At 48.0% G+C, this 25,079-nt stretch overlaps 4 protein-coding genes and 1 non-coding gene across 5 annotated transcripts in view; 2 read left to right on the plus strand and 3 right to left on the minus strand.

Annotated features, from left to right (window-relative positions):
* zbtb47b (zinc finger and BTB domain containing 47b) overlaps positions 1-12,718 on the plus strand; it is a 34,535-nt gene extending 21,817 nt beyond the window's left edge. Inside the window, exons 12-14 of the mRNA XM_058060338.1 lie at positions 477-10,460; positions 11,296-11,407; positions 12,572-12,718. The gene's annotated coding sequence lies outside the window, so the exon portion shown is untranslated. The remainder of the gene's footprint in view (positions 1-476; positions 10,461-11,295; positions 11,408-12,571) is intronic.
* LOC131108905 (glycine--tRNA ligase-like) lies at positions 411-5,464 on the minus strand. The gene is made up of 17 exons (XM_058060336.1): positions 5,190-5,464; positions 4,787-4,888; positions 4,594-4,696; positions 4,105-4,246; positions 3,952-4,040; positions 3,419-3,495; positions 3,203-3,348; positions 2,948-3,097; positions 2,485-2,647; positions 2,247-2,411; positions 2,062-2,170; positions 1,802-1,946; positions 1,522-1,607; positions 1,346-1,455; positions 1,169-1,262; positions 897-1,087; positions 411-820 (listed from the first exon to the last, which is right to left on the minus strand). Exons 1-17 carry the CDS (start codon positions 5,424-5,426, stop codon positions 707-709), a joined length of 2,223 nt encoding a protein of 740 aa, XP_057916319.1. The 5' UTR covers positions 5,427-5,464; the 3' UTR covers positions 411-706.
* gars1 (glycyl-tRNA synthetase 1) lies at positions 6,230-10,458 on the minus strand. Its single transcript, XM_058060335.1, has 17 exons — positions 10,167-10,458; positions 9,808-9,909; positions 9,649-9,751; positions 9,423-9,564; positions 9,096-9,184; positions 8,959-9,035; positions 8,699-8,844; positions 8,474-8,623; positions 8,242-8,404; positions 7,998-8,162; positions 7,726-7,834; positions 7,501-7,645; positions 7,347-7,432; positions 7,137-7,246; positions 6,971-7,064; positions 6,688-6,878; positions 6,230-6,619 (listed from the first exon to the last, which is right to left on the minus strand). Exons 1-17 carry the CDS (start codon positions 10,425-10,427, stop codon positions 6,494-6,496), a joined length of 2,259 nt encoding a protein of 752 aa, XP_057916318.1. The 5' UTR covers positions 10,428-10,458; the 3' UTR covers positions 6,230-6,493.
* On the minus strand, positions 9,249-9,383 carry LOC131109234 (small nucleolar RNA SNORA84). The gene has a single exon (XR_009120714.1). It is a non-coding gene; the product is annotated as a small nucleolar RNA SNORA84 (small nucleolar RNA).
* On the plus strand, positions 12,676-24,865 carry ctdspla (CTD (carboxy-terminal domain, RNA polymerase II, polypeptide A) small phosphatase-like a). Its single transcript, XM_058060344.1, has 8 exons — positions 12,676-12,820; positions 19,549-19,715; positions 20,102-20,134; positions 21,120-21,221; positions 22,813-22,869; positions 23,405-23,497; positions 23,568-23,753; positions 24,715-24,865. The coding sequence occupies exons 1-8, from the start codon at positions 12,745-12,747 to the stop codon at positions 24,838-24,840; spliced, it is 840 nt and encodes a 279-aa protein (XP_057916327.1). The 5' UTR covers positions 12,676-12,744; the 3' UTR covers positions 24,841-24,865.
* Positions 24,866-25,079: the final 214 nt, after the last annotated feature.

Genomic DNA, 25,079 nt, shown 5'->3' on the forward strand with positions numbered 1-25,079 from the left:
CGTTTCGTCCGCTTCCATATTGTTTACTTTTCTTCATGAACGTCTTATTTACTATATAAACAGTACAGAATAGTAAAGCATCGTGTCGATTAGCATAACAAGTCATTCCATTTCCATTTTAAATCACAAACAAATGCATCCATAAATACAAAATATAAAATTCATTGTCAAAGTATTTGAAATACCGTGACGGCTACAATATGTATGATTATTATGAAATGAATATAAATGTAAAATACAGAGAGACATGAATAGATGGCGGGTCTTGTTGCTATTTTTCATATTCTGTTTTGGGAGGCTCTAAGCCTGCTGCAGTTTTCAGCCGTCCATGCTTGGCATTCTGCACGGGGGGGGGGGCGACAACACACAAGACAATACAAGTGACAATTACACACACAAGTACACACAAAGAAAAGAAAGGTGGTGTTTATTATAAAAAGGGGTGGATACAGTCTTGTCTGTTTTTGTCTTGTCAGTCCATGCCAACAATAACAACAACAATAACAACCACGGCTGATGCTGACGCTGCTGACTTCCATTTGGGAATTGTTGCTCAGGTGACATTAACGTTCCCCAGAGAACACCCTCCCACACGGACCCTTAACCTGCACTTCAGACATGACAAAAGATAATAGAAAGACAGCAAGTATACATTTCTTTCATTGGGGTTACGTATGCCCTTTTAACGGTAAAAACTGACTCCAGATCACTCCTTCTTGCTGGTCTCCTGTCCTTCAAAAATGGGGTACTTGGCCTCCAGCTGGGGCCAGGTAGAGGTGCCGTTTGCCAGCCCCAAAATCAGGCCAGGTAAGGCATCCACCTGCAGAACGATGGGAGTCATTAATCAATAACGCAGCATCTCTGATGGTCATTCATCTCGTCATCGCAGGCCGTACCTCCACGCGGATCTGCCTCATGGAGTCGCGGTCCCTCAGGGTGGCGGTGTGCGGCGTCTTGTTCACCGTGTCAAAGTCGATGGTGATGCCGAAGGCCACGCCGATCTCGTCGGATCGGGCGTAGCGCCTCCCGATGGATCCCGAGGAGTCGTCCACCTTGTGGGAGACGCCGTTCCTGGTCAGCGCCTCGGCTGAGAGCAAAGACAGACTTCACAGGTAAAGCAGTGCTGGCTCTGAGACCGCGACACAGAGATCGGCGAAGGTGGACTCACACAGCTGTTTGACGAAAGGCGTGAACTCCTGGTTTGGGCTGAGAGGAAGGATGCAGCATTTGTACGGCGAAACGGTGGCGGGGAAACTGAAATACTGGCAAGGAAAGAGTTGTGACATCTCATGCCAACAATCTGCAGCCGTGCTCGGGGGGAAAAGAAGACGCTCGCGGGACTCACCGTCCTCTGTTCATCCCCTTGCCGCGTGTGGAAGGAGTGCTCGAAGATGGAGTACATGATTCTGCCGATGCCGAAGGAGGGCTCGATGACGTTGGGAACGATCTCCTCCACTGTGGGAACACGCCATGGTTTAATCACCAGTACACACTCCTGGTCTACTCAATGGCTGCTTTTACCATGCAGCGTTTTCTGGAACCTCTTCACAGCCACCATGTCTTTGGAAAGCTTGAAGCTTTTGCCCTCTGTCGTCACGCTGAACTCCCTAAACAACACAGCAACGCTAGGCTTAATCACATCCACCACATCTGAGGTATCTATCCATCACATGATGGATACGAGGACTGGAGGACCAAACGCACAGCAGCTCCCTTAAACACACCTTGTTATGTACATGCCTCGTTTACACTTGCATCACGTCGTGCTAAGGCGTTTCCCCGTACAGCAGCCACGACTCACCCGCGCTCCTTCAGAAGCTTTTCCTGCTCGCTGATGAAGCACTCGTCGCACACCTCCAGGAACTCGAAGATCAGCTTGGCGTCCTTCTTGTACGCCGCTCCGATGGCGCCCCTGTTGGGCTCGAACTTGACGATGTTGACCACCTTGTGTGACCGCGTTAAGGAATGAACAAACACAGATGCTCATCAGGCTGCTTGGTGATGGGATAATCTCCCTCTGAATGTGCTGAACTCCTGTTTCCAGCGTTCTCTGCCAGGATATGGGTTCCTTCAGGGGCTTCTCCGCCACAAGCGGCACCTTGGTGGCTCTGGAGTGACACGACAGGTCGTAGCACGAGCGGTCAGCGCATCCCACGATCTCGATCCAACCCTGAAGACCACCCAGACAAGCGCATGAACGCACCACTCGCATGAGCGCCTGTGGCTCCGGGTCAAGGACAACTCACATAGGAGGTTTTGGACTCTGCATCCCAGCAGTCGCAGGCGTAGTGAGCCATCTCGTTCTCCATGTGCTGACGGAAGCGCACTTTGTCTTTGGAGAGTCCAACTTTGAGCAGATACAAGTAGATCCTCCCGATGAAGTAGCCCAGCACGGAGTTGTTGATGATGCCCTACGTCACGACAGCGATATTAAACGCATCATAAAGTCCGAGCAGCTTTAGAAGATCCTCACTCCTGTCCTACCTGCTCCACAGCATGGCCCAGCCTCATGACCTCAGCAGGCCGGCCGCTGGTCTGAGCCTTGGAGGAGAACAACAAGATCTCCAGGTCGGCCACGTTGGAGAACTTGGGGTGGACCTTCTCGTTGGGGTCCACAAAGTGCTCAATCTCCGCCATGGTGAACTCCCTGCAACGCACGGTTAAGTTGACTTAAGTCCACTCTCTTCCAGATATTCATTCATTCAGGTGACCCCCCCCCCCAACACACAAGTAGCTTTGGCGCCACCTGTTGGCCCTTTGGCCCGCCACATTATTTAATGGGACAGTCAGTGTGGAGCGTGATGTTCAACATGGGAACTCTTCTTCCTAGCACACCCGCCTTGCCAGAGAGTGAGACAGGTAGCAGGAAGCATCAGGGCGGCCATCTTGGACACGTTGTTGCTCCCGCACCTTCCTGTCAATCAATCAATTAATCAATCTGGCCTACCTGACGCGGATGAGTCCGGAGCGAGGCGAGATCTCGTTCCTGAAGGAGTTTCCTATCTGAGCGGCACCAAAGGGGAGTTTTCCCTGGTTGAACTCCAGCAGACGCTTGAAGTTGAGGAACATTCCCTGAGCCGTCTCAGGCCTCAGGTATCTGCACAGCGACAAAACAAAGCAAATTAGAAGAAAATCTTTTGCTAGTCTCGTGGGACGTGATTTGTCATCATGAGAATGAACGATAATGTGATGATGATGATACCCTGGCGTGTTGCCTCCAGGCCCGATGGAGGTCTGGAACATGAGGTTGAAGGAGATGGGAGGCGTGAGATCATTTCCTGTGGAGGGAGACTTGACGTTGTACTTGGCAAACAGTTCTCCCAGCTCCTTCTGGGTGTAGTTGTCCATCTGAGACACACGCAGGGACATGATGAGGACAGGAGGACACCATGTGACCAACGGCGGAGGCCGGGCTCACCTGAGTGATGACGTCCTCCATCTCTGCCACCTTCTCCGCCGGCAGAGCATCGTCGGTCATTTTCATTTTCAAGTTGGCTGTGGACACAAGAGACAAAACCGAAAGAGAGCGTCAATTCACCTGATGTTCCTGAACGCAGCACCAACTGGGTAAGCCTCGTGCAAACTATTTTGACACAACAAAATATGATGGAAGTTGGCAAAATGAAAGTTATTTTCTGCCTCTTTTTGGTTGTTTGGTGCGTTTGCCCTTGTCTCCATCGATTGAGGCAATAAAGTCGACGCACAGACGTTGTCTATTGTAATGAAGATGCCGCTTCTACATAATAAATCTGGTTTGTTCCATCTAAAACCTGGCAAAGCGAGCGACACTCTCTGAATGACAACGCTGCACCAGAAAAACCTGTTACCCTTTGACCCAAAATTCCTGCCCTACTTTTTCTGGAGCCACAATGTCCCTGGGGCGTGTAGAACCCCGTCAGGCACGTCAAAACAGTCATTCTGTCTACTTAATCCATGCTGAAAAATCATCACCTTTAAGGAGATGATCAGCTCGGAAACATTCCCCCGTCTTTGAGTCCTTCACCATGTAGTCTGCAAATTTATCCACATGTCCCGACGTCCTGGACACATTCCAAAAGGAAGTCAGGACGTGGCAAAATGTTTCTTCAAAATGTTTGCTCTCACTTGAGGACCGGCTCGGGGGTCAGCATGGTGCAGTCGATCTCCAGGATCTGCTCCTCCTGGATGAAGTGCTGCCTCCACACCTGCAGGATGTTGTTCTTCAGGGCGCACCCGACGGGGCCGAAGTCGTACAGGCCGCTCACCCCTGCACGCAAGTACACATACGTTGCTCATGCTGAGGAAGAACCCATTCCGTGTTGGTGCAAATCTGGTTAAAGATGCCATTTAAAGATCTAATTTCTAAGATCTGTTGTTGCCATTTGGATAGAAAAACACACAAAACCTGCAAAGCACCCAATGTTTGTTGACTTGTTGCCATTTGTCCTGCCCCACAATCAAAAATGGTACATTCCAGTGCTAGTATGTCATACTCTGTGAACCAGGAAGTAGCCTGCTAGCGTCCAAGTGCATGCACACACACACAAAAATCACTTTAGTCAACAGTTGCAGGTTTGCATGCTATGTTGTTCTCATGCTATCGTTTCCCGCTACCTCCATATATGGCAAAGGCCTGATCGTAGAAGAACCTCCTCTTCAAGGTGTCCTCCATCTTCACCTTGTCCACGCTGTCATCTTTGGGCTTCAAGGCCAGCTCCTGGCAGGTCACAGTGACGGAAAGAGAAAGTGAAAGCAAGAAAGAGGAAGGGGCTTCCCGGACGTGAAGCTGCAGCAGCGCAACTCCAACCTTTGCTTCCAGGGTTTTCTTGCGGGCTTTCAGCTCGGCGAGGGCGGTGTTGAGCTCCAACTCGGGGACGCCTTTCTCCTTCAGCCGGGCCACCAGATCTCCCTGCAAGCAGAGGAACACAGGAGCCTCCAATGTGTCGCATGTAAGATGCTATTTGAGGAAGCATACTGTGCATACCTACAGCAGTAGATGATAGTTGCATGAAGTTATGTATAGTCATGTTCAAATTAACTTTTCATCATCTTAGCTCACTTTTCTAGAAGCTGGAAGCAACCACTAAAGGCACCATCAGTTAACACCACGACGTCCTTAGGTGGAACACTTGGCTAAAAGCAGCGACAACTTTTCATTCCAAAACAAGTACCCAGATGTCCCACCCAAAGGAAGTAGAAAAGTGGCCCACCTGCTCCCGCACAGCCGCCCGCAAAGGTGCCAAAGCTTCCTCCATGGTGCCACGTAGAAGAGCCGCAAAGAGCGTTTGACAGGACAGGGAGTGTGCAGCCAGCAGCCAGCTGTGAGGATGTTTGCTCCTCTTGGAGCTCCTTTTCACTCCCAGTGAGGAGGAGGAGGAAGAAAAAGAGAAGGGGAGGAGCCTGCTAGTGCAGGAAGGAATGTCTGAAACCGAGGCTTTGTGTTGCATCAGCCAGGAAGCAGACTGCAGCTGCAGGGGCGTAGCGCCACCACATATCCACTGTTTCATTCAACAGAAAACACTTTATTTACTTTTTATGATGCATGAAATGTAAAGTGTGTACTTCTTCTCCTGTGCTTCAGGTCAATGCAGCCTGCCTTGTCCTTCATGCCAAACTTTCACTCATCAGGTATGACTGCAGTTGTCTCACTCAAAACTTTTCACCACCTATAAAAAGCACCACCCTGGGATTTGAACTTGCATGACTGCTTGGAAGCCCCGCCTTCCCGGGCTGTGATTGGCTGGGGTTTCACTGCATGTAATGAGCGGGTGTGCTACTCCACCAACGTGGGCCTCTTCCGGGAAATGAGAAAAATGGCAGTAAACAATAGTGAAAGTATTTGTGTGAGTAAAAGTAAAACTTAAGGATAAAATCAGCAACGCACGATTGGAGGAAATAGTTGATGCAGTGTTTCCCCACACTATCTGTGGCGGGCCATCAGATACTGATACTGCTTCTCAACGTACAGATATCAGTAAATATCTACTTTTTAAAAATTTAGATGTAATTGTAGTTTGTGCAGAACTGGAAGTAAGAACTCTAACAAATTAGGAGCATGTGTACTGTATTCAGGCACATGCTCCGAGCAGCTGGTGTGATGGAATGGAGGTCTCAGGCAAACCTTTAGCGTTTTGCAAATGCTGCAGTGCTGATCAGCACCGATGTACTGTGTTAGAACACCGTACATCAGGTATGTTGTGTGCTGCCGCAGAGGTCATGTGACTTTTTACAAATGAGACGAGCTCACAAGTTGTAGGCCGTGTCCAGCAAGCGCTGGATGTTTTTTTATTGAGTGTTAAATATCTCAGTCTGGAATGGCAGAATGGCGGCGGCGGCGGTCTCCACAACCTGCTTCCAGTTCGTCCCTTTAAAGCACGTGGTCGTGGTCTTACATGGTTGAAATGTAGCTCCCGTGCAGGCGTTTCCTTGGAGACGCTTCCCAAAGATCCATCCTGAACGATGCGAATGCAACAAAAGTCTGTGGGCCTTTTCCTGGAGAGGGAGGCAGTGAGCTTCACTCCTCCGCCGTGTCCTTCCTGCTGGTTTCCTGTCCTTCAAAGATGGGATACTTGCTCTCCACTTCCGCCCAGGTCAGCGTGCCGTTGGCCAGATCTCGAACAATCACAGGCAGCTTGCTCACCTGAAAGAGTCAGTCGTGTTAAGTCCTGAGGAAAAAAAGGCGGTAGTGACTCGTCGTATTGGCCGTACCTCAGCCCGAATCTGCCTCATGGAGTCGCGGTCCCTCAGGGTGGCGGTGTGAGGCGTCTTGTTCACCGTATCAAAGTCGATGGTGATGCCAAACGCCACGCCGATTTCGTCCGTCCGGGCATAGCGCCTCCCGATGGATCCAGAGGCGTCGTCCACCTTGTAGGACACGCCGTTTTTGGTCATGGCTTCAGCTGCCAAACAGGAGGAGAGTTGCATGTAAGAAAAAACAAAACAGTAGCACATTGTCCCCGCGTCCATGAATGCAGCATTGATGTGCACTTACACAACTCTTTGACGAAAGGCATGAATTCCTGGTTTTGACTCAGAGGCAGAACGGAGCATTTGTACGGAGCCACGGTCGCAGGGAAGCTGAAGAACTGTTGGCAAGGAAACAAGATGGCGCAGGTAAGCGTCCCGTTCCTTCCTCACACGTTGACATTATTACTCACCGTTCTTTGCTCGTCTCCCTCCCTGATGTGGAAGGTGTGCTCAAAGATGGTGTACATGATCCTGCCGATGCCGAACGAGGGCTCGATGACGTTGGGGACCACTTCCTCCACTGAAGAGCACAAAGACGGGACAAAGTGTGAGCCGTGCTTCCCCGTACGTTGGCCCCCCCATGAACACATGAATGGAGCTCGAATGTTCTTCAAGCTCACCGTGCAGCGTCTTCTGGAATCTCTTCACGCTGACCATGTCTTTAGTGAGCTGGAAGGTCTTTCCCTCAGCCTCGATGGTGAACTCTCTGTGGAGGTAAAAAGGTCAGAAAGGGGGACGACTACCTGGGACTTCATCTTCGGCTCGTGTCCTCACCCGGCTTCGTCGAGGAGCTGCTCCTTTTCCGTGATGAAGCTCTCATCGCACGCAGCCAGATACTCCATGGCTATCTTAGCCTCCTTCTTGTACGCCTTCCCGATGGCTCCCTTGTTGGGTTCGAACTGGACCACATTCAGGACTTTGTGTGACCACATTAAGGAGTCCAACTAGCTCGCTCCTGGCCTACGCTGACCACGCCTGACCTTTTTGTATTTAAGGATATGGCTTCTTTGAGCGGCTTCTCTGCAACCAGGGGCACCTTGGTGGCTTGGGCGTGGCATTTCAGGTCGTAGCAAGAGCGGTCGGCGCAGCCTACGATCTCAATCCAACCCTGCCGGGGACAAACAGTATGAGTTTCCTGGTGCAGCCCCCATTATCAGGCGAGTGACCACACCCTTCGAGGTAGCAACTCATCTAATGTTGAGACTTTTTGGCACGTGGTGCGGGTAACACTGCGACGGTCCGCTAACGTCCAACACGGCGAGGAGACGTACGTAAGAGGTTTTGGTTTCAGCGTCCCAGCAGTCACAGGCGTAGTGGGCCATCTCGTTGTCCATGTGTTGACGGAAACGCAGCTTGTCTTTGGCGATGCCCACTTTTGTGAGATAGAGGTAGATCCTTCCGATGAAGTAACCCAGGACGGAGTTATTGATCACACCCTGACGGAGCAAAGAGAAGGTGCTATTATTATTAGCATATATAGCATATAGGTGTGTGAATGACATAACTGCTTCCTACCTGCTCCACAGCATCTCCAAGCCTCATCATCTGCGCCGACTGGCCGCTGGTCTGGGCTTTAGAGGAGTACAACATGATCTCCAAGTCGGCCACGTTGGAGAACTTGGGATGGACCTTCTCGGCGGGGTCCACAAAGTGCTCGATCTCAGCCATGGTGAACTCTCTGCAGGGGGATAGGAGGTGACGGCTGGTTTAGTTCCCGACAAAGTCCGAGCTCCAAGAATGCTCTCACCTGACGCGGATGAGTCCAGAGCGAGGCGAGATCTCGTTCCTGAAGGAGTTTCCTATCTGAGCAGCAGCGAAGGGGAGTTTCCCCTGGTTGAACTCCAGCAGACGCTTGAAGTTGAGGAAGATTCCCTGAGCGGTTTCAGGCCTCAGATATCTACAGACCAAACCAACCGTCAGAAGAAAGCAACCAGCCAAACACTCCACGGGGTTCTTCTTGTCGTCCGTTTACCCTGGCATGTTCCCTCCCGGCCCGATGGAGGTCTGGAACATGAGGTTGAAGGAGATGGGAGGCGTGAGGTCGTTTCCTGTGGTGGGCGACTTGACCGCGTACTTGACAAAGAGGTCAGTCAGCTCTTGCTGGGTGAAGTTGTCCATCTGAAAGTTCAACCAACAGGACCATTCAACCGTTTACGGTAGAGAAGAAAAATGAAAACGATCACAAGGTAATCATCTCATCCATGGAGTGAAGACGCTCCAAACTTGCCGCACCTGTGTGATGACTTCTTCCATTTCAGCCTTCTTCTCCGCACCACACTTCTTATCAGACATCAACTTCTGGAGATGCGCTACGGAACCAAACATGCAATGAATCGTTTGTGGTGACCTGCAGCAACGCCAAGGCTTACCTTTGAGGAGGTGGTCAGCCCTGAAGCACTCTCCGTTCTTCACGTCTTTCACCATGTAGTCTGCAAACTTGTCCACGTGCCCCGACGTCCTGGAGTCAAAGGAGGACAGCAACAAACCTGTTCACTCGCTTCCTAAAGATGGCCGCTCTGAAACTATGTATCTGCAACCGGGCTATGGAGGTCTGCAAGAGCGACAGCTTCCATGCATGAAATTGCAGAGTCAATGTGCGCCTGTCTTCAACGACCCCGAGTTCAGCACTTTGGAGCCGACTCCAGGAACCACCAGGCGCCAACAAGGAGACAAACGGCGAGCATTGTCTGGCTTACTTGAGGACGGGCTCGGGGGTCAGCATGGTGCAGTCGATCTCCAGGATCTGCTCCTCCTGGATGAAGTGCTGCCTCCAGGCTTGCAGGATGTTGTTCTTCAGGGCGCAGCCCACAGGGCCAAAATCGTACAGGCCGCTCACCCCTGAGGAGCATGACTGCATGGTAACAGAGCGCTTAAAGACCACACATTAATCCACCCATGTCTCTCCAGCGGGCGACATCTTACCGCCATAGATGGCGAAGGCCTGATCATAGAAGAAACGCCTCTTGAGGGTGTCCTCCATCTTTGTCCTGTCCACAATGTCATCTTTGGGTTGCAAGGACAGCTCCTGCAACAACACATTTGTCTCAATGATCGAATCACAACTGGACCATGTAGTCCTACCTTGGCCTCCAAGTTCCTCTTCCTAGCTTTGAGCTCAGCTACAGCTTTAGTGACGTCCACATCAGGGAGTCCATCCTGCTTCATCTGGCGAACCAAATCTCCCTAAAACACACAGGAAGCTCCTCAAACACCTGCTTCGCCACCACACAGCAATCAAGTTGGCCAAGGGAGCTTGAAGGGTCCCCTCCCTGCTCAAAAGCCCGCATCACCATCAGCAACGTGGCGATGTCAGCTAGTGTTAGCATGGAGCTAAGTGGCTTTACAGCTGCTTTTCAGCTTAGCATAGCGAGTTGATGGACGTTATTTTAAACATTAAAACCGACCTCGCCCCGAAATGTCAACCAAAATGAATGTTTGACCTGTTCTTTGACTGCCAGTCTCAAAGGGGCGAGGATCTCTTCAATGTTGCCGTCCATGGTGGTTTGTCCTTCTGCCAGCCGCTGCCACAAGCTCGTCTTCTTCTTCTTCTTGCAAAGGTGGGCCGACGTTGCAAAGGGCCGGTTCCGGAGCTGGGAGCGGAGCGACGGCCGAGCAGACCCGGGCAGTAGCAGCGAGCAGAGGGCGGGTATGTCAGCGGTGGTTCTCAGTAGAGACGAAGCTGCGCCGCGAAGAAGAAGCATGGAGGAAAAGAATGATGAAATCCACCCGTTCAAGTAAAAACACTCGTCACACTGCGCCGGCACTTTCGTCAAGACACACCACAGCACATAGACATGTTCGACATAAGTCTTAAATTAAATATAAATTTAAAAAAGGTCTAGAATCCACATTCATTCATCTTACTTTATTTTTTACCTGTTATATTTTTGAAGGCGTTAATGCATGTTCTTTGTGGAAAATCGTTTGTTTGGGTAAATGTTATCCACCAGATGGCGGTAAAGACCTAGGGTTACATGCTTACATGGACTTCTCATTTCATTCTTATTTGGAGCATTTTTAACAACAGTGTTGGGGTATTTAATACCACAGAGTATGGGTGGATAGTATTTTTACAATTATTTCAAAATATGAATGAATCTAATTCTGAAACTCAGATCCCAAGCATTTTGAGTGTTGCATTTTATTGCATCAACAGGACAAAAACAGATATCATAACATAGATAACACAGAAAACCCCAAACCGCGACAAGGTTCCTGCTCTTACATTCAAGGTGTATTACGTTTGTACTCGAAGCCTTTGGAGAGGTCTTGTCCTGAGCTACACCCACGTTCATAAAACATTCAATGTTCCCTACCAGATGTGCTTGAAGATAACAAGCCTGATCATCTGCGTCTTATCAAAGCAAATATGAGAACCATATGTATTTTTGAATAATTCAAGGATGCGGCTCCAGGGAAGAAATGTGGGAGGCCAACGAGGTTGCGTAAAAGCACAAAGAAGAAGTGAAACTTTGGTCTTATGTTTGAAGCTAATGTGCTCAGAGGCGCCTCATGATTGACAACCCAAGTCCAAGTGGAGCCAACATTTTTGTGCTTGTTTGCTTGCAGGCCTTCCTGGTTCCTGGAAGGTGGCGCAAGACGTCAGAACCAAAGATGCTCATTTAGCGATGCTGTTGCGTTTGCTACTTCCTGGCTCATCGACCCAGAGTTGCACCAAAAGGTGATTGCTTCTTCCTGACCCCACGTACCACTCCTGCTACTACGTTTGCTAGAAACGGGCTGTGTAGTTTCTGCGTAATGGATGAAAACTACAGTATACTACAATGGTGTAACAGTATCTCACTGTGTCAATCAATAGTGAGCGGTGTTAGCTTTGCTCGGTTGTCATCACACAAAAAGCATACATCCAGTCCTCCATACTCCATGTTGGACTCGTCCCTCGCAGGGGGGGGCAACGGAGGCCTGAGCTCCATCAAAGTGACAGGCAAGGTGAGGAGGGACAAACACGCCTCGGCTGGCAAAGGACCAGAGAAGCACTTTGGGCTTTAGAGCCGCAGCGGCGTGAATAATGTTTGCTTATCAGCGTCTAGGTACACCACCATGATGATGATGATGATGATGATGATGGGGGCAGGACAGACGTGATGTAAACACGGGATTAAGTCTGTCTTGGGGGCAAAGTTCTTGAGGAAGCCTTGAAGACTCCAAGTGTCTCATTGCGGCTAATGTAGGCTCCAGCCTTCTGAAAGGTTGACTCATGATAAGTTCTATAAGGCCCCAAATGATAAGGTATAACCGTGACCGTGCTTGTTATTTGCCACACCACTGATTTCATGTTGAATATAGTTGTTAATTATTTACTATTATTCATCATTATTATTTCTGAATATTTGTATTTAAATTAGTAATAATATAAATATATAAAACAGAAATTATGACAGGTACTGGCTAAAAATATGGTAAATTAATAATATATTTAATTACTTTTAATGTTTTTTTGCAATAAAATAACGGTAACTGGAGCTGAACATAAATACAGCATGTGAAATATGAAGGACTATATCAAATTAAGTCATTTGAGTATTGATGGTGTTGGCTAACAATACATTAGCATTACCAATAATAAGAATATTGCCAATAATCGCCAATAACAAGAATGATTGTAATAACCACAGTCGGTTTGATCAATATAATTATGATGATCACATATGATCCGTGTATTATATCCTGATTGATCCAGCAGTTCCAAGACAGTGGGTGTTACCAGGGGGCGTGTCTCCGCGAGTATGGCGGCACAGCGCCCCCTGGAGGTGCTCCTCGGTACTATATGTCACAGTGTGCGGAGCGGACGCGGGACAGACGCTTTTTGCTTGTCCCCCTCCAGGTCGGACATCTGGCCGTCTGTGGACAGACGACATCGCGAGCGCCAACACCGTGTCATGCAGCAAGCCGTCTGCCGCGCAAAGCCTCTTGGGACGTGTAGTCGTCTGTGTGCAGTCATGTTCGCCAAGGAATAACAACACGGTGAAGCCTGAAGGTGCACCACGGCTCGTTTCCATGGACAACACGTCCATCATTACACAGCTTGCTAACCCCAAAGAGGAGGAGAGCGTTTGTTCGAGTCCCGACAAAGGTAACGTGATGTTTTATTCTTCCCTACCATGCTTCCTCCGTGTTTGGGTGTCTTGTCGGGGGGGGGAGCTCGGTGCAGAGGACACGGGATACTGCAATAACAGGACGGTACACCTCCATTGTTGCAGATCTTCAGACCACTGTAGATCTCATTGCGTGCTGTGGGTGATGTTCTCTCGCGTCTTGGGGGGGGGGGGGGGGGGTGGACTTTCTGCCCTGGTGTGCTTATCCGTCACACAACAGGACTTCTGTAGCCGTAAAAAGCAAAGGACGGCTTGTATGACGTGCACAAGTGTTTGTTGCATGCATTGTTGATCGTAGTAGCAGTACCAGATGCATGCAAGCAAAGCTTTCAAAATAAAAGCAGCTGAGGTGATATTGATGCTAAATCTTGCAGTCGCTGCCCCCCCCTCCCTTCCTCCTTCCCTCCCTACCCCCCCAACAACTGTCAGTGGATTAGTGAAGCACATTATTGTGCCCTGGACCTGATCATGTGTTGATGCCATCAGTGACAAATCCTCTGCCAGTTGGAGGCAGCTTTTCACTTTTCATTAACTTTGCCCGCCTCTAATCTGCACTAAACACACACTCTGTTTCCCACTGGCCGTTTTTATCTTGGCATGCACGGCGCGTTTGTTGTCTACGTTTCACCCCCCCCAAAAGGTACGCCCTTGACCCCGCAGCGGTGGGGTCTCGTGGAGGTCACATCGAACCTCTTCTAGTCCGCCCCGGGTGACATAGAAAGGTCACCTTCCGACATCACCCTCTGCTCAGCACCACATGAGCCAGTCGCCATCATCATCATCATCATCATCAACATAGCCATGATACGCCACGTTAGACATCAACCAGGAAGCACGGCCTTAGTTTCTTTCAAAGCATTGTTTTCATACGAGTTTACAAAAGGGGGAGATGGCTCCAAGTTTCATGGTGGATCCATACGATCTTTATCAAAACCATGTAGACATGAAATAAGACCGCTCTAGTCACCTTTGCGCGCCTTTTTCTTTCTTCACACCGTATTGCTCAACTGTAAGGGACAGGCGAGGCTTTAACCATTAGCAAGCTAGCCAGCCTCCCATTTGTTGTATTCTAAACCTAAGAAAGGCTTTAAAATGCCATGGGGTAGAAGGACATAGAAGCCAAAACTTACCACTTCCACACGTAATGGGAGAAGTTATTTTCACTCATGCCGTGGCTGACTACATGCGGTGCTATGCTGATCTAGTGGCTTGTCTCAGTACATTACTGACGTCTAGTGGTCAGAATCTGCTTTTTAATTTTATTATTTTGGGACTAATCAAGTCAACCATTTATTCACGAGCGTTTGCCAAACCGTGATAGAGCGGTAATCCAACCAGCATATTGCGAGGGATGACGGACAGCATGAAGGCAACTAAAACCTAACACAAAGACCACTTTATGGGAGATAAAGAAACGGGCCCGTAATGGTTTAGTTTGACCTCCATGGACCGGTCACCGCATGGCTCTTGGAGGTACGAGGATGAACAGACATTCTTCACCTTTTATACACCTTTTTACACACACACACACACAGAGACACACAGACACACACACAGATAACAGTAGCACAGCCCGGGACTCACTACACTGACACCCACACGGCTATTTTTAGCATGGGTTTCATCCCAAGCATCCATGTGCTAAGAAGACATTAGAGGGCAGTTTCATGAGACTTTAGCTCAGGTGGGACATCTCCACGCATTATGGACGAGGTGCGGTGAAGCCGTGATCATGTGATTGCTTCCTTTCCTCCTTTATCGGAATGGGAATGTGAGGCTTCTCCCTCAATGGGTTCAGCGTTGGCGTCGTCCTCTGGTGGCTTTAAGAGGCTCTCAGGATTTACGTGCTGTGTCGGCTCCCGGTTCGCTATGAGTGGATCAGCCAATTACTCCAATCACTTTAGCCTTTAGCTCCTGGACCCACGGCAGACCCTAATCGTAATGTGGAGCTTTGTCTTTGATGAAACGTGTAGATTTGGACCGATATGTCATCCAAGGTCCAACACCAATTGGTCTTCTGGTCACAGTGCTTCTGAGATGTTCTTGAACCTTCTCTATTGGTTTTCCAAGACGTTTGACCCAAGATGATGTCTTGCTGATCCACCCTGTGATTTAGTCACATGAGCTGCTCGGGTTGGCGATGGATTTGGAATCTGGTCCGGCTCAAGATGAAAGGAGCATGTTCCCAGGGGTCAGGATGCGCCCGAGCAAGGACGCTATTGATTTTTTAAACGGGTATCAGCTCCAAGGTGGTTGAGGTCGCTGAGGTGGAAGGTCATACCTGCATTGATTTCAGCCCCTCTTCAAAGATCCAGGGATGATCTTAAGTCCAAAACAAGCCACCTATTGATTTGAAAGCCTATCTGACACAAGATGGCGGATGGAGTTGGTACAAAGGTCACATGGGCACGTGAAACGCTCTCTGTTGATTTAAAGCTGCGTCAAGGTGGCTAAGGTAGCTGAGGTCAAAGTTCAAATAGTTGAGATTTGGGGGTGAAATAGAGCAATGGTCTAATTGACACGGAGCAATGGCCAGCAGGTCCTCGGCTCTGATTGGTCAGGAGGACGTCTTCACCCCGGTCGGGTCTGGCGGGCAGCAGCGAGCTGACGTTATGACCTCGTGTCCTTCATGCGGCACCACACGTACGGCAGGCGTACGTTCCCACAGCCTCCTCGGCAGCAGAGGAGCGCTGAAGGATGGTCCCGTCTTGGTCACCACGGAGGTCCAGTCGGTCCTAGCCTCACCCCCAGACGTGTCTTGTCCACGTTGGGCCGGCACCGTGCCCGCCACCTGGCTGTGAGGAAGAGAAGGTGTAGTTCCCTCGGAGGCGGCGTGACTGATGAGCTTGTTAAGCGTCCGTGAGGGGCCCGCCCACATCCGGGGCTGGGATTGCAGCCATGTTTGTCTTCACGTCAGAAGGCTTCCACAACAACAACAAGGTGTGCAGCAGAAGGAGGAAAGGAGATGTTTATTTGTTGGTGTCCCATTCCTCCTGGTGTAGGCAGCATCTCTTCAAATAGTGCCGTGCCTGGGGGGGGGCATGCTAAAAATACACTTCCAAAAAAAACAACACACAAGTAAAAATGGGGGAAAGAGCAAACAGTGTCTTGTGGCAACACTTTCACTTTCACATAAAGATGTGAACAGAGATGATTGACACTCATTGTCTACATCAAGGGTGAAAGGATGCAAGAAAAATGAAAGGATGCAACTTGGCGTCCTTTGTAAAAATCAACACGTGTAGATATGCTAGGACTAAAGACCACCATGAATGAATGACCGGGATATACACTAGGATTCAATCTTCTAATCTAAGCATAGAAACCACTTTCTAAACAGGCTTTTTAACATAATTAGAGCCCTGGAGACACGACATAACACCCCTATAGTCACCACAGTACACTCATTTTAGTCATTGTTTACACATGACATCAAACAGCCATCACTTATTCTTAGTCATTAAAGTGACATAATTTTTTCCTCATAATATTCTGACTTTATTCTTGGAAAATGACCACTTAGTTTTGACTCTATTCTTCTCAAATTATTGCAGATTTTTTATTTAGTTTTTATTTGTCAATAGTGCTGCAGGCACATTTACATTTGACACTTTGGACCCCCCTGCAGTGGAGATGGTTCCTCCTGGTGCCTCCTGGTCGTCCCGGTATCTTGACGAGGTTGCTGCTCAGCTTAAGTCTGGAGTTCCACTTCCGCTAAAATGCTTTGAAGAGCAGCGTTTCTTCTTTCCAATGGAATATTGATGCTTTTCTCCCGAGCTCCTTCAAAGGAGGAGAATGTTTGTGATGTGCGAGGAGACGCCGTGTTGTCCTGGAAGTTGAGCAGAGACGGGGGTTTCCTTGCGGCTTTTTATGGATTCCTTCTTTGTTGCGTGTTTGACGCCTTCCCGCTCCGGTTTGAAGTTGGAGGAACCCGTCAATGATGCAAAAGATTCTTTGTATAATTTGGGAGCTTTCTGGCGCATTCTTCGTAGGAGACGCAGCTAACGCATAGATCCCATCTGTTCAATCCCGGCACATTATATCATATCATAACACAACTTTTTCTTCTTGGATTCCAACTTCTTCCTCTTTAATCGTCGGGCTGGAATGATATTTTTGGAATGTGGCAACATTCTATCAATGTGTTCTGTAATGTAGAAATGGTAAATACAGTAAAGCCTCCATCGTCTCATCCATAGTTGTTGTCACTCAAGTGTAAAAGGAAGCGAAACCGAGACAAAAGCCTCATTGAGTTCTTCCTTCAGCCAAGGTAACGTGAGCGGCGTCTGCTTGCGTAACTCTGGCAGCACAGTCGTCTCATCTCCATGGTTATTCTCCCTCTCAGCTCTCAGGGTGTTAACCCCCACCCCCCCCATCATCTCCTTGGTGTCAGCCAGCATTCAAGAAGCAGTTGTCCCGTGCTGTGCTGCTGCGTGGTCTTGGACACACGTAGGCATGATTATGGTGGCGTTGTCCGAGCGGCGGGATGAGAATGTGTGACCCAGCCTGCGGTCGAGCAACGCCAACCCCTCGCCGGTCCCTTCGTCCTGCCGGGTCAAATATAGCCTTGGAATCCCTGCCAGAGGCGCCGCTCCTCACACACACACACACACACACACACACACACACACACACAATGTGTGTATTTTTCCATGTGAATTATTAAAGGTCCGACTGCAGCGAGCGACCTGTTTACCTGCACGGCTGCTCAAGCAGGTCCTGATGGCCTCCTGGCCTTTTCAAAGCCGCTCTATTCAGTCATTCATTCACTCATTCAGTCATTCATTCACTCATTAATTCATGTATTTTGGAATGATTGTTATTTTGGAATGTTATTTTGGAATGATTGAGTGATTTCCAAAAATATTGACATTCATACTTCTAATTGTGAACACATGAAATACAAACATATTGGAATGTCAATCTTGTTTTCGTACATGTAGACCATGTATACAATGTACTGTATATGTATACTAAATACAATACAGTGTATACATACACTATGCGACTGTATAGAGCATATAGCGTACGGTGTATACAACATACACTATGCTACTTTATATAGCATACAGTGTGTACATACATACATACATTATGCTACTGTATATAGCATATAGCACACGGTGCATACAAACATTATGCCACTGTATATAGTATATAGCGTACGGTGTATACATACACTATGCTACTGTACATAGCATATAGCGTACGGTGTATACAACATACACTATGCTACTTTATATAGCATACAGTGTGTACATACATACATACATACATTATGCTACTGTATATAGCATACGGTGTATACATACACTATGCTACTGTACATAGCATATAGCATATGGTGTATACATACACTATGCTATTGTACATAGCATATAGCATATGGTGTATACATACACTATGCTACTGTACATAGCATATAGCATATGGTGTATACATACACTATGCTACTGTACATAGCATATAGCATATGGTGTATACATACACTATGCTACTGTACATAGCATATAGCATATGGTGTATACATACACTATGCTATTGTACATAGCATATAACATATGGTGTATACATACACTATGCTACTGTACATAGCATATAGCATACGTTGTATACATACATTATGCTACTGTATATAGCATATAGCATATGGTGTATACATACATTATGCTACTGTATATAGCATATAGCATATGGTGTATACATACACTATGCTACTGTATATAGCATATAGCATACGTTGTATACATACATTATGCTACAGTATATAGCATATAGCATACGGTGTATACATACATTATGCTACTGTATATAGCATATAGCATACGGTGTATACATACATTATGCTACTGTATATAGCATATAGCATACGGTGTATACATACATTATGCTACTGTATATAGCATATAGCATACGGTGTATACATAAATTATGCTACTGTATATAGCATATAGCATACGGTGTATACATAAATTATGCTACTGTATATAGCATATAGCATACGGTGTATACATACACGATGCCACAATAAACCAATAAGCCTCGGGTGTGCAAAACCCCCCACCCCCCCATTGCTGATCCTGGCGTGGGTCCAGGCTGCAGGTCACGGGGTGATTATCTCTTCCTGTCAGGAATGCTGAGAATTTCCTGCTTTTTCTGTCCTTTTCCGGCTTTGTCAGCATTCTGGTCAGGTGACAGGCTGGCCGGGCTGTGATTGGCTGCTGTGGAGCTTGCAGTGGCGGCTACTTCATGTTGGCAACAGGCCCTTTAAGGGTGTGTGGATGATGTGGACCTGCTGGACCTGCTGTGGTAGGAGATACCTCCACATCCAACCAGATGTTTGTCGCTGGTGCGGATGCTTGCTGGACGCTTTGCTAGAGCACATCCTCGTCTAGGCCTCTTCAGCGTCGCCATACCATAAAGACATAACCCCAAAGATCTATACATAGACCTAAGATCTATACCAGGGACCTAAAGATGCTGATGTCAGGCAGGGGTGTCCAAAGGGCAGCATGGGGGCCCTGCTATTTCTCGGCCTGCTGCTCTTAATAAAAATAGAAATGATTACTGACAGTGTCTGTAGTCCCTTGTGTACCTGTTGGTGTGAGCGAGACCTTTGAGTCGCCCGCCCCTCACCCTTCGAGTCGCCCGCCCCTCACCCTTCGAGTCACCCGCCCCTCACCTTCCTTCTTCGCTCTTCTTGCAGTCTCGCAGTCCAACAGCAGCCTGAAGAAGCACCGCAGTCGCAGCATTTTCAGCCCCTTCTTCTGCTGCTTCCGCAACTACAATGAGTACCGCGTGGAGCCGCCGCCCGCCAACAACAAGACGCGCGCCCTGCCGCCGCCCCCCGAGGAGAACGGCAGTCCTCCCAAGGTGTGTCTTTGTGTGGGGGTTCACTACCTCGGCCTACAAAAGCAGCTCTATCGGCGCCCACCACGTCTTAACCCTGCCAAGTGGGGGCTGTGATGGATGGCTGCGTTCCATTACGCTCACTCCAGTGTCCTGTAGATGTGTGAAACGAAAGCAGCTAAAAATAACATCACCTTGGCCCCTCACCTTTACCTGTAGCATATCTGTGGACACATGACTGTGTCCTAGCCCCGCCTCATCCAGTCCAGACTATTCCAGTCCAGTCCAGTCCAGCTGTGTTTGTTATTACTGCCATGCACCTCCCCCCCCCCCCCCCCCCCCACTTCCCTTACTTGATGACAATATTGTTCCTTTTGCCTCCTTGTTTCCTTCTCTCCTTCCTCCTCCAGTGTGACCAGGTACAAGTTGCCCCCCTCCCTGCTGTATGTATTCATATTATTATTATTATTATTATTATGTATTATGATTGTGACCCGTCCTTATGTTTGCTGTGTGAGCAACTGCATGAGCATGTTGACTCCTTTTCTGGTGGGGCGGGGGCGGGGGGGCAGTCACTTCTGACCTCTGCTATGTTTTCATCCCTGTTTGTTTGGTTGCTAGGCAGGATTATGTAAAAAGCACTATACAAGAACGGTGGGGCGGGGGCCATCCAACTGGGGGGCAGGATTTTTTTAATTTAAAAAAACATATTTTCCTTGTTTGTATGTCAGTGAATAACAATTGGATGGTACCTGAACTGCAGGTGTAGATCATGTTTCCCACAGGACTGCGATCTATTTGTGGTGGCCGAAGACGCCATCATGGTCTGATTGGCACCGTTGGCCATGACGCTCGTACATGACGTTGTTATGGACGCTAATATGTTTAGAAAATAACTTTCTTCTGTCGCTTATTTGTCTGGTTTTTATGTCACAAGCCAGTCAGTGCTTTTAGATGGGGGGGGGGGGTCATTGAGAAAAGTCTTCAAAAGGGCCAAATAAGTTCAGGAAAAGTCACGAGACGTCGTAACCGTCGTCCCTCGCCACTTTGGAACATGGCTCCCACACTCATCACGCTTTTCCAAAAAGCATCCATAAATAAATACATCACCCAATTTTGCATGTGTGTGTGTGTGTGTGTGTGTGTGTGTCTGCGCCCCCACGGCTGCACCATCTGCCCCCCGTCTTGCTCGTCTGCCGGTTTGGGCACCCCTTTGGCACAAAACCTCAGTGTCTCTCCTTTTCCGCCGCTGTCCCTGAAGGCAGCACAGTCACAGTCAGGTCACGGCTTGATATGCTCACATTATTTTTCATTTCACTCCATCAGTCATTCGTTAATCATGAGTCACTTAGTCAAGTGTGTGTGTGTGTGTGTGTGTGTGTGTGTGTGTGTGTGTGTGTGTGTGCGCGTGTGTGTGTGTGCTTGCAGCCTCCAGCCAAGTTCCTCCTGCCCGAGGTCAGTATAGCAGACTATGGCAGGAACTGCGTGGTGATCGACCTGGACGAGACGCTCGTTCACAGCTCCTTTAAGGTAGCGCAACACACACACACACACACACATACACACATATTCTTGTTTCCTGTACTGAAGAACATCACAACAATGTTTTAAGTTGCATGTTTTAACATAAGTGTAACAAGAAGTCAAGCGCTGTTGAGTACAACATAGTCCAATAAAAGTAGTCACGCAGACCTCCACGCAATAGGAAGCCGTATGCTAATTACGTTAGCATCCGCCACATCAACTTCCATTTCCAGTTTCTATGGTTATCATCACCATTCAAAGCACCCATTACAAGACAAAATGTCGCTTCGGGTATCAGGATTTCACCATTTGTCTCATAAAATTCCACTCAGTAAGCAAATAAATGAGCCTTGCCGTGGTGGTGGTGATGAATAGACGCTGCGGGATGTTTTACAGCGTTCCCATGCACGTAGAAGCCAGAGAAATACACACACACACACACACACACACAATGTACCGGGCCCACCCATTAGTCACAGTCACATGCCAGCAGCACGAGGCCACACACACACACACACACACACACACACACACACACTCAGAGGGAGTGTCTGAAATGAAATCACGGCTGTGCTCCCAAGGACTGAAGTTAGATTTTACCCAAAGAGTGAAATGTAAATGTTTGCATAAGAAAGACACTCAGCCTGCAGCGCTTCCTGCAGCTTCTTTTTTTCTTATTGAGACGCTTTTGCATCCACTGACACGCAAATGAACACGTGGATGTGTAGCGCTCCATGCACCGTGGACAGGAATAGAAATGTTACATAACACTCCTATACACATTATGATGATGTAGTCTGTGTACTCTATAGACTGTGGAGCGGTATTTTCATTAACACGGAGGTAGAGGTGACATTTGTGCTCCTGATCACCACGACTGATGTCAGGAAATGAATAAAAACGCTCATGATTGTCCTGCATGGGACCTTGGTGAGCCTCCAGCTCATGTTTGGCATCAGCAGAACCACAATGGATATGTCTTGGATCACTCTTGCATCACGCTTGAAAGGAGACAGCAGCAGGGCCGGGATGGTAGCGTAGCAACAGCGCCCTCTGCCGGCCGCAATACAGAACTCCACCTGTCAAATCAAATCCTGCTTCAACTCCTGTTTGCATTTCGCAACAAGTTTCCCCACAGGACACCCCGGGGAATAGAAATGGAAGATTTTCCTAGTTAGATTTATTAAATAGCCCTGGAGGTATGAAATAACACTCATATATCACACTTACACTCCTATTATTCATTGTTATATCGCATTGCGCAACTCTTAGCTAGCTAGCAAGCTAGCGAGTTAGCTAGCTATGTGTAATGTATACCAATTATGTAGGAAATATACCTTGTAAACGCATAGAAGTATAAGTGATACATGTAAGGTCGTGTCGCAGTGTTTTGTGTCATTACCGCCATCAAGTGACGAGAATACTACACGCCACTTGTAATTCAGATACAGTAGATAGACTAGATAGACGGCCATCATTTCTGACAAAACGCGATATAGCGAGGGAGCGATAGGTGAACCACAATATTGCGAGGGACGGCTGTAGCGTGTTCCAGAATCAGAGACATTCCTTACTGGTTTTGTTGTTGTGCCTGCAGCCCATCAGCAATGCCGACTTTGTGGTTCCCGTGGAGATTGATGGGACCGTTCATCAGGTAACCTCAGAACGCTGGCATATTTTATTTATATTTGTATATTAAAAAAATATTTGTATTATATTTGCTTATTGTAATGGTTATTGGTATCATATAAAACATGTTTAATGGTCAGTGTATTGATAATTATGATTAGTTATTATGATTGATGGAAATGATAGTTAATGATAGTTTATTGATGCTGACATGTCCCCCCCCCCCCCCCTCCCCCGGTGTGTCATGCTGAAGGAAGTGTCCCACAAGTGAAATATGTTTGCATGCTTTTAATTCCAGAAGGATTAGCGTTGATGTTGTTGAGCTGACGTTCGTGTCCGAGCTTCTGTCCGCCGACGTGCGACGTGCAGCTGCGACCACGTTCAAGTAATCCAGGATAGGCTTCGGGTGTTTGGATCTCAGCCTGTTCTTGGTTACTTGCTCCTGGCAGCAGCGTCTGCTCCACGGACAGCGCCACCCGCTGGAGCCCCAGGAAACCTCTCCATTGCATCGGCCATATCTCAGAAGAAGAAGAATGTAAGCGTGCTGATGCTGCTTTCAGGTGTACGTGCTGAAGAGGCCGCACGTGGATGAGTTCCTGCAGAAGATGGGGGGGCTCTTTGAATGTGTCCTCTTCACCGCCAGCCTCGCCAAGGTCAGCAGTCACATGACGCTCTCCCATCATCTTCTTCGCATGGTTTATTCCAAATGTCTGTTGTGGGCAGTACGCCGACCCCGTGGCGGACCTCCTGGACCGGTGGGGGGTGTTCCGCGCTCGTCTCTTCAGGGAATCCTGTGTGTTCCACAGAGGAAACTATGTCAAAGACCTCAGCCGGCTGGGCCGGGAGCTCAGCAAGGTCATCATCGTCGACAACTCGCCTGCCTCCTACATTTTCCACCCCGAGAACGCCGTAAGTCCTCCGTCTTCCTGTCCAGTAGAAAAACACATGACGCTGAAGGGGGGTCCAAGTTGTTAGCATACTGTATGTACTGTGGAACAGTATACAAGTTGTTAGCGTACTGTATGTACTGTGGTACAGTATATAAGTTGTTTGCATACTGTATATACTGTGGTACAGTATCTACTTTGTTAGCATATGTACAATGGTACAATATATAAGTTGTTAGCATATGTACTGTGGTACAATATGCAAGTTGTTAGCATACTGTATGTACTGTGGTACAATATGCAAGTTGTCAGCATACTGTATGTACTGTGGAACAGTATACAAGTTGTTAGCATATGTACTGTGGTACAGTATATAAGTTGTTAGCATACTGTATATACTGTGGTACAGTATCTACTTTGTTAGCATATGTACAATGGTACAATATATAAGTTGTTAGCATATGTACTGTGGTACAATATGCAAGTTGTTAGCATACTGTATGTACTGTGGTACAATATGCAAGTTGTTAGCATACTGTATGTACTGTGGAACAGTATACAAGTTGTTAGCATATGTACTGTGGTACAGTATATAAGTTGTTAGCATACTGTATATACTGTGGTACAGTATCTACTTTGTTAGCATATGTACAATGGTACAATATATAAGTTGTTAGCATATGTACTGTGGTACAATATGCAAGTTGTTAGCATACTGTATGTACTGTGGAACAGTATACAAGTTGTTAGCATATGTACTGTGGTACAGTATACAAGTTGTTAGCATACTGTATGTACTGCAGTGCAGTATCTACTTTGTTAGCATATGTACTGTGATACAGCATATACTTTGTTAGCATATGTACTATGGTACAATACATAAGTTGTTAGCATATGTACTACAGTATCGTACCTGTTTTGCTTTGTGGCAAAGTGGCACCCTATAACCTGTGCCTGGGGGGCGTGGGGTCCCCCCTCCTCAGGTCCCGGTCCAGTCCTGGTTTGATGACATGGGCGACACGGAGCTGCTGGAGCTGCTCCCCATCTTTGAGGACCTGAGTAAGGAGGAGGATGTTTACAGCTTCTTACAGAGCCTGAAGAGCAGGTAGCAGCACACACCTCACCCCCCCGACCCCCCCTCACCCTCCCCGGGTGGAAAGGACTCTGCTAGCGTAGAGTATGTACCTCCAGTACGTACATACATCTCCTTTTCTATCAAACACGGACCAAAAAGTCCAGTTCGGGTGGCTGGCTTTCTTTCGGTTTTGGCTTTCTTTGTGTTCCTGCTGACGTTGCGTTGAAATGAAGTGCCTTCATTCCTGTGCTGGTTTCCTGGTGTGGGGGCCGC

This window comes from Doryrhamphus excisus, chromosome 21 (assembly GCF_030265055.1).
Source record: "Doryrhamphus excisus isolate RoL2022-K1 chromosome 21, RoL_Dexc_1.0, whole genome shotgun sequence".
Taxonomy (NCBI): Eukaryota; Metazoa; Chordata; class Actinopteri; order Syngnathiformes; family Syngnathidae; genus Doryrhamphus; species Doryrhamphus excisus.

Bases quoted from the DNA above. Each gene is read 5' to 3' on its own strand.
- LOC131108905 (XM_058060336.1), bottom strand. From the start codon at position 5,426: ATGCAACACAAAGCCTCGGTTTCAGACATTCCTTCCTGCACTAGCAGG. The intron at 1,456-1,521 runs GTAAAAGCAGCC...GTGTTCCCACAG, and splicing joins GTTCCAGAAAACGCTGCATG to TGGAGGAGATCGTTCCCAAC. The intron at 1,088-1,168 runs GTGAGTCCACCT...CTTTGCTCTCAG, and splicing joins GCCTTTCGTCAAACAGCTGT to CCGAGGCGCTGACCAGGAAC.
- gars1 (XM_058060335.1), bottom strand. From the start codon at position 10,427: ATGCTTCTTCTTCGCGGCGCAGCTTCGTCTCTACTGAGAACCACCGCT. The intron at 9,565-9,648 runs GTAAGATGTCGC...CATGCTCCTCAG, and splicing joins GGCCTTCGCCATCTATGGCG to GGGTGAGCGGCCTGTACGAT. The intron at 8,624-8,698 runs GTAAACGGACGA...TTTGGTCTGTAG, and splicing joins CCGGGAGGGAACATGCCAGG to ATATCTGAGGCCTGAAACCG.
- ctdspla (XM_058060344.1), top strand. From the start codon at position 12,745: ATGGACAACACGTCCATCATTACACAGCTTGCTAACCCCAAAGAGGAG. The intron at 12,821-19,548 runs GTAACGTGATGT...CTCTTCTTGCAG, and splicing joins TTGTTCGAGTCCCGACAAAG to TCTCGCAGTCCAACAGCAGC. The intron at 22,870-23,404 runs GTAACCTCAGAA...TGCTGCTTTCAG, and splicing joins TTGATGGGACCGTTCATCAG to GTGTACGTGCTGAAGAGGCC.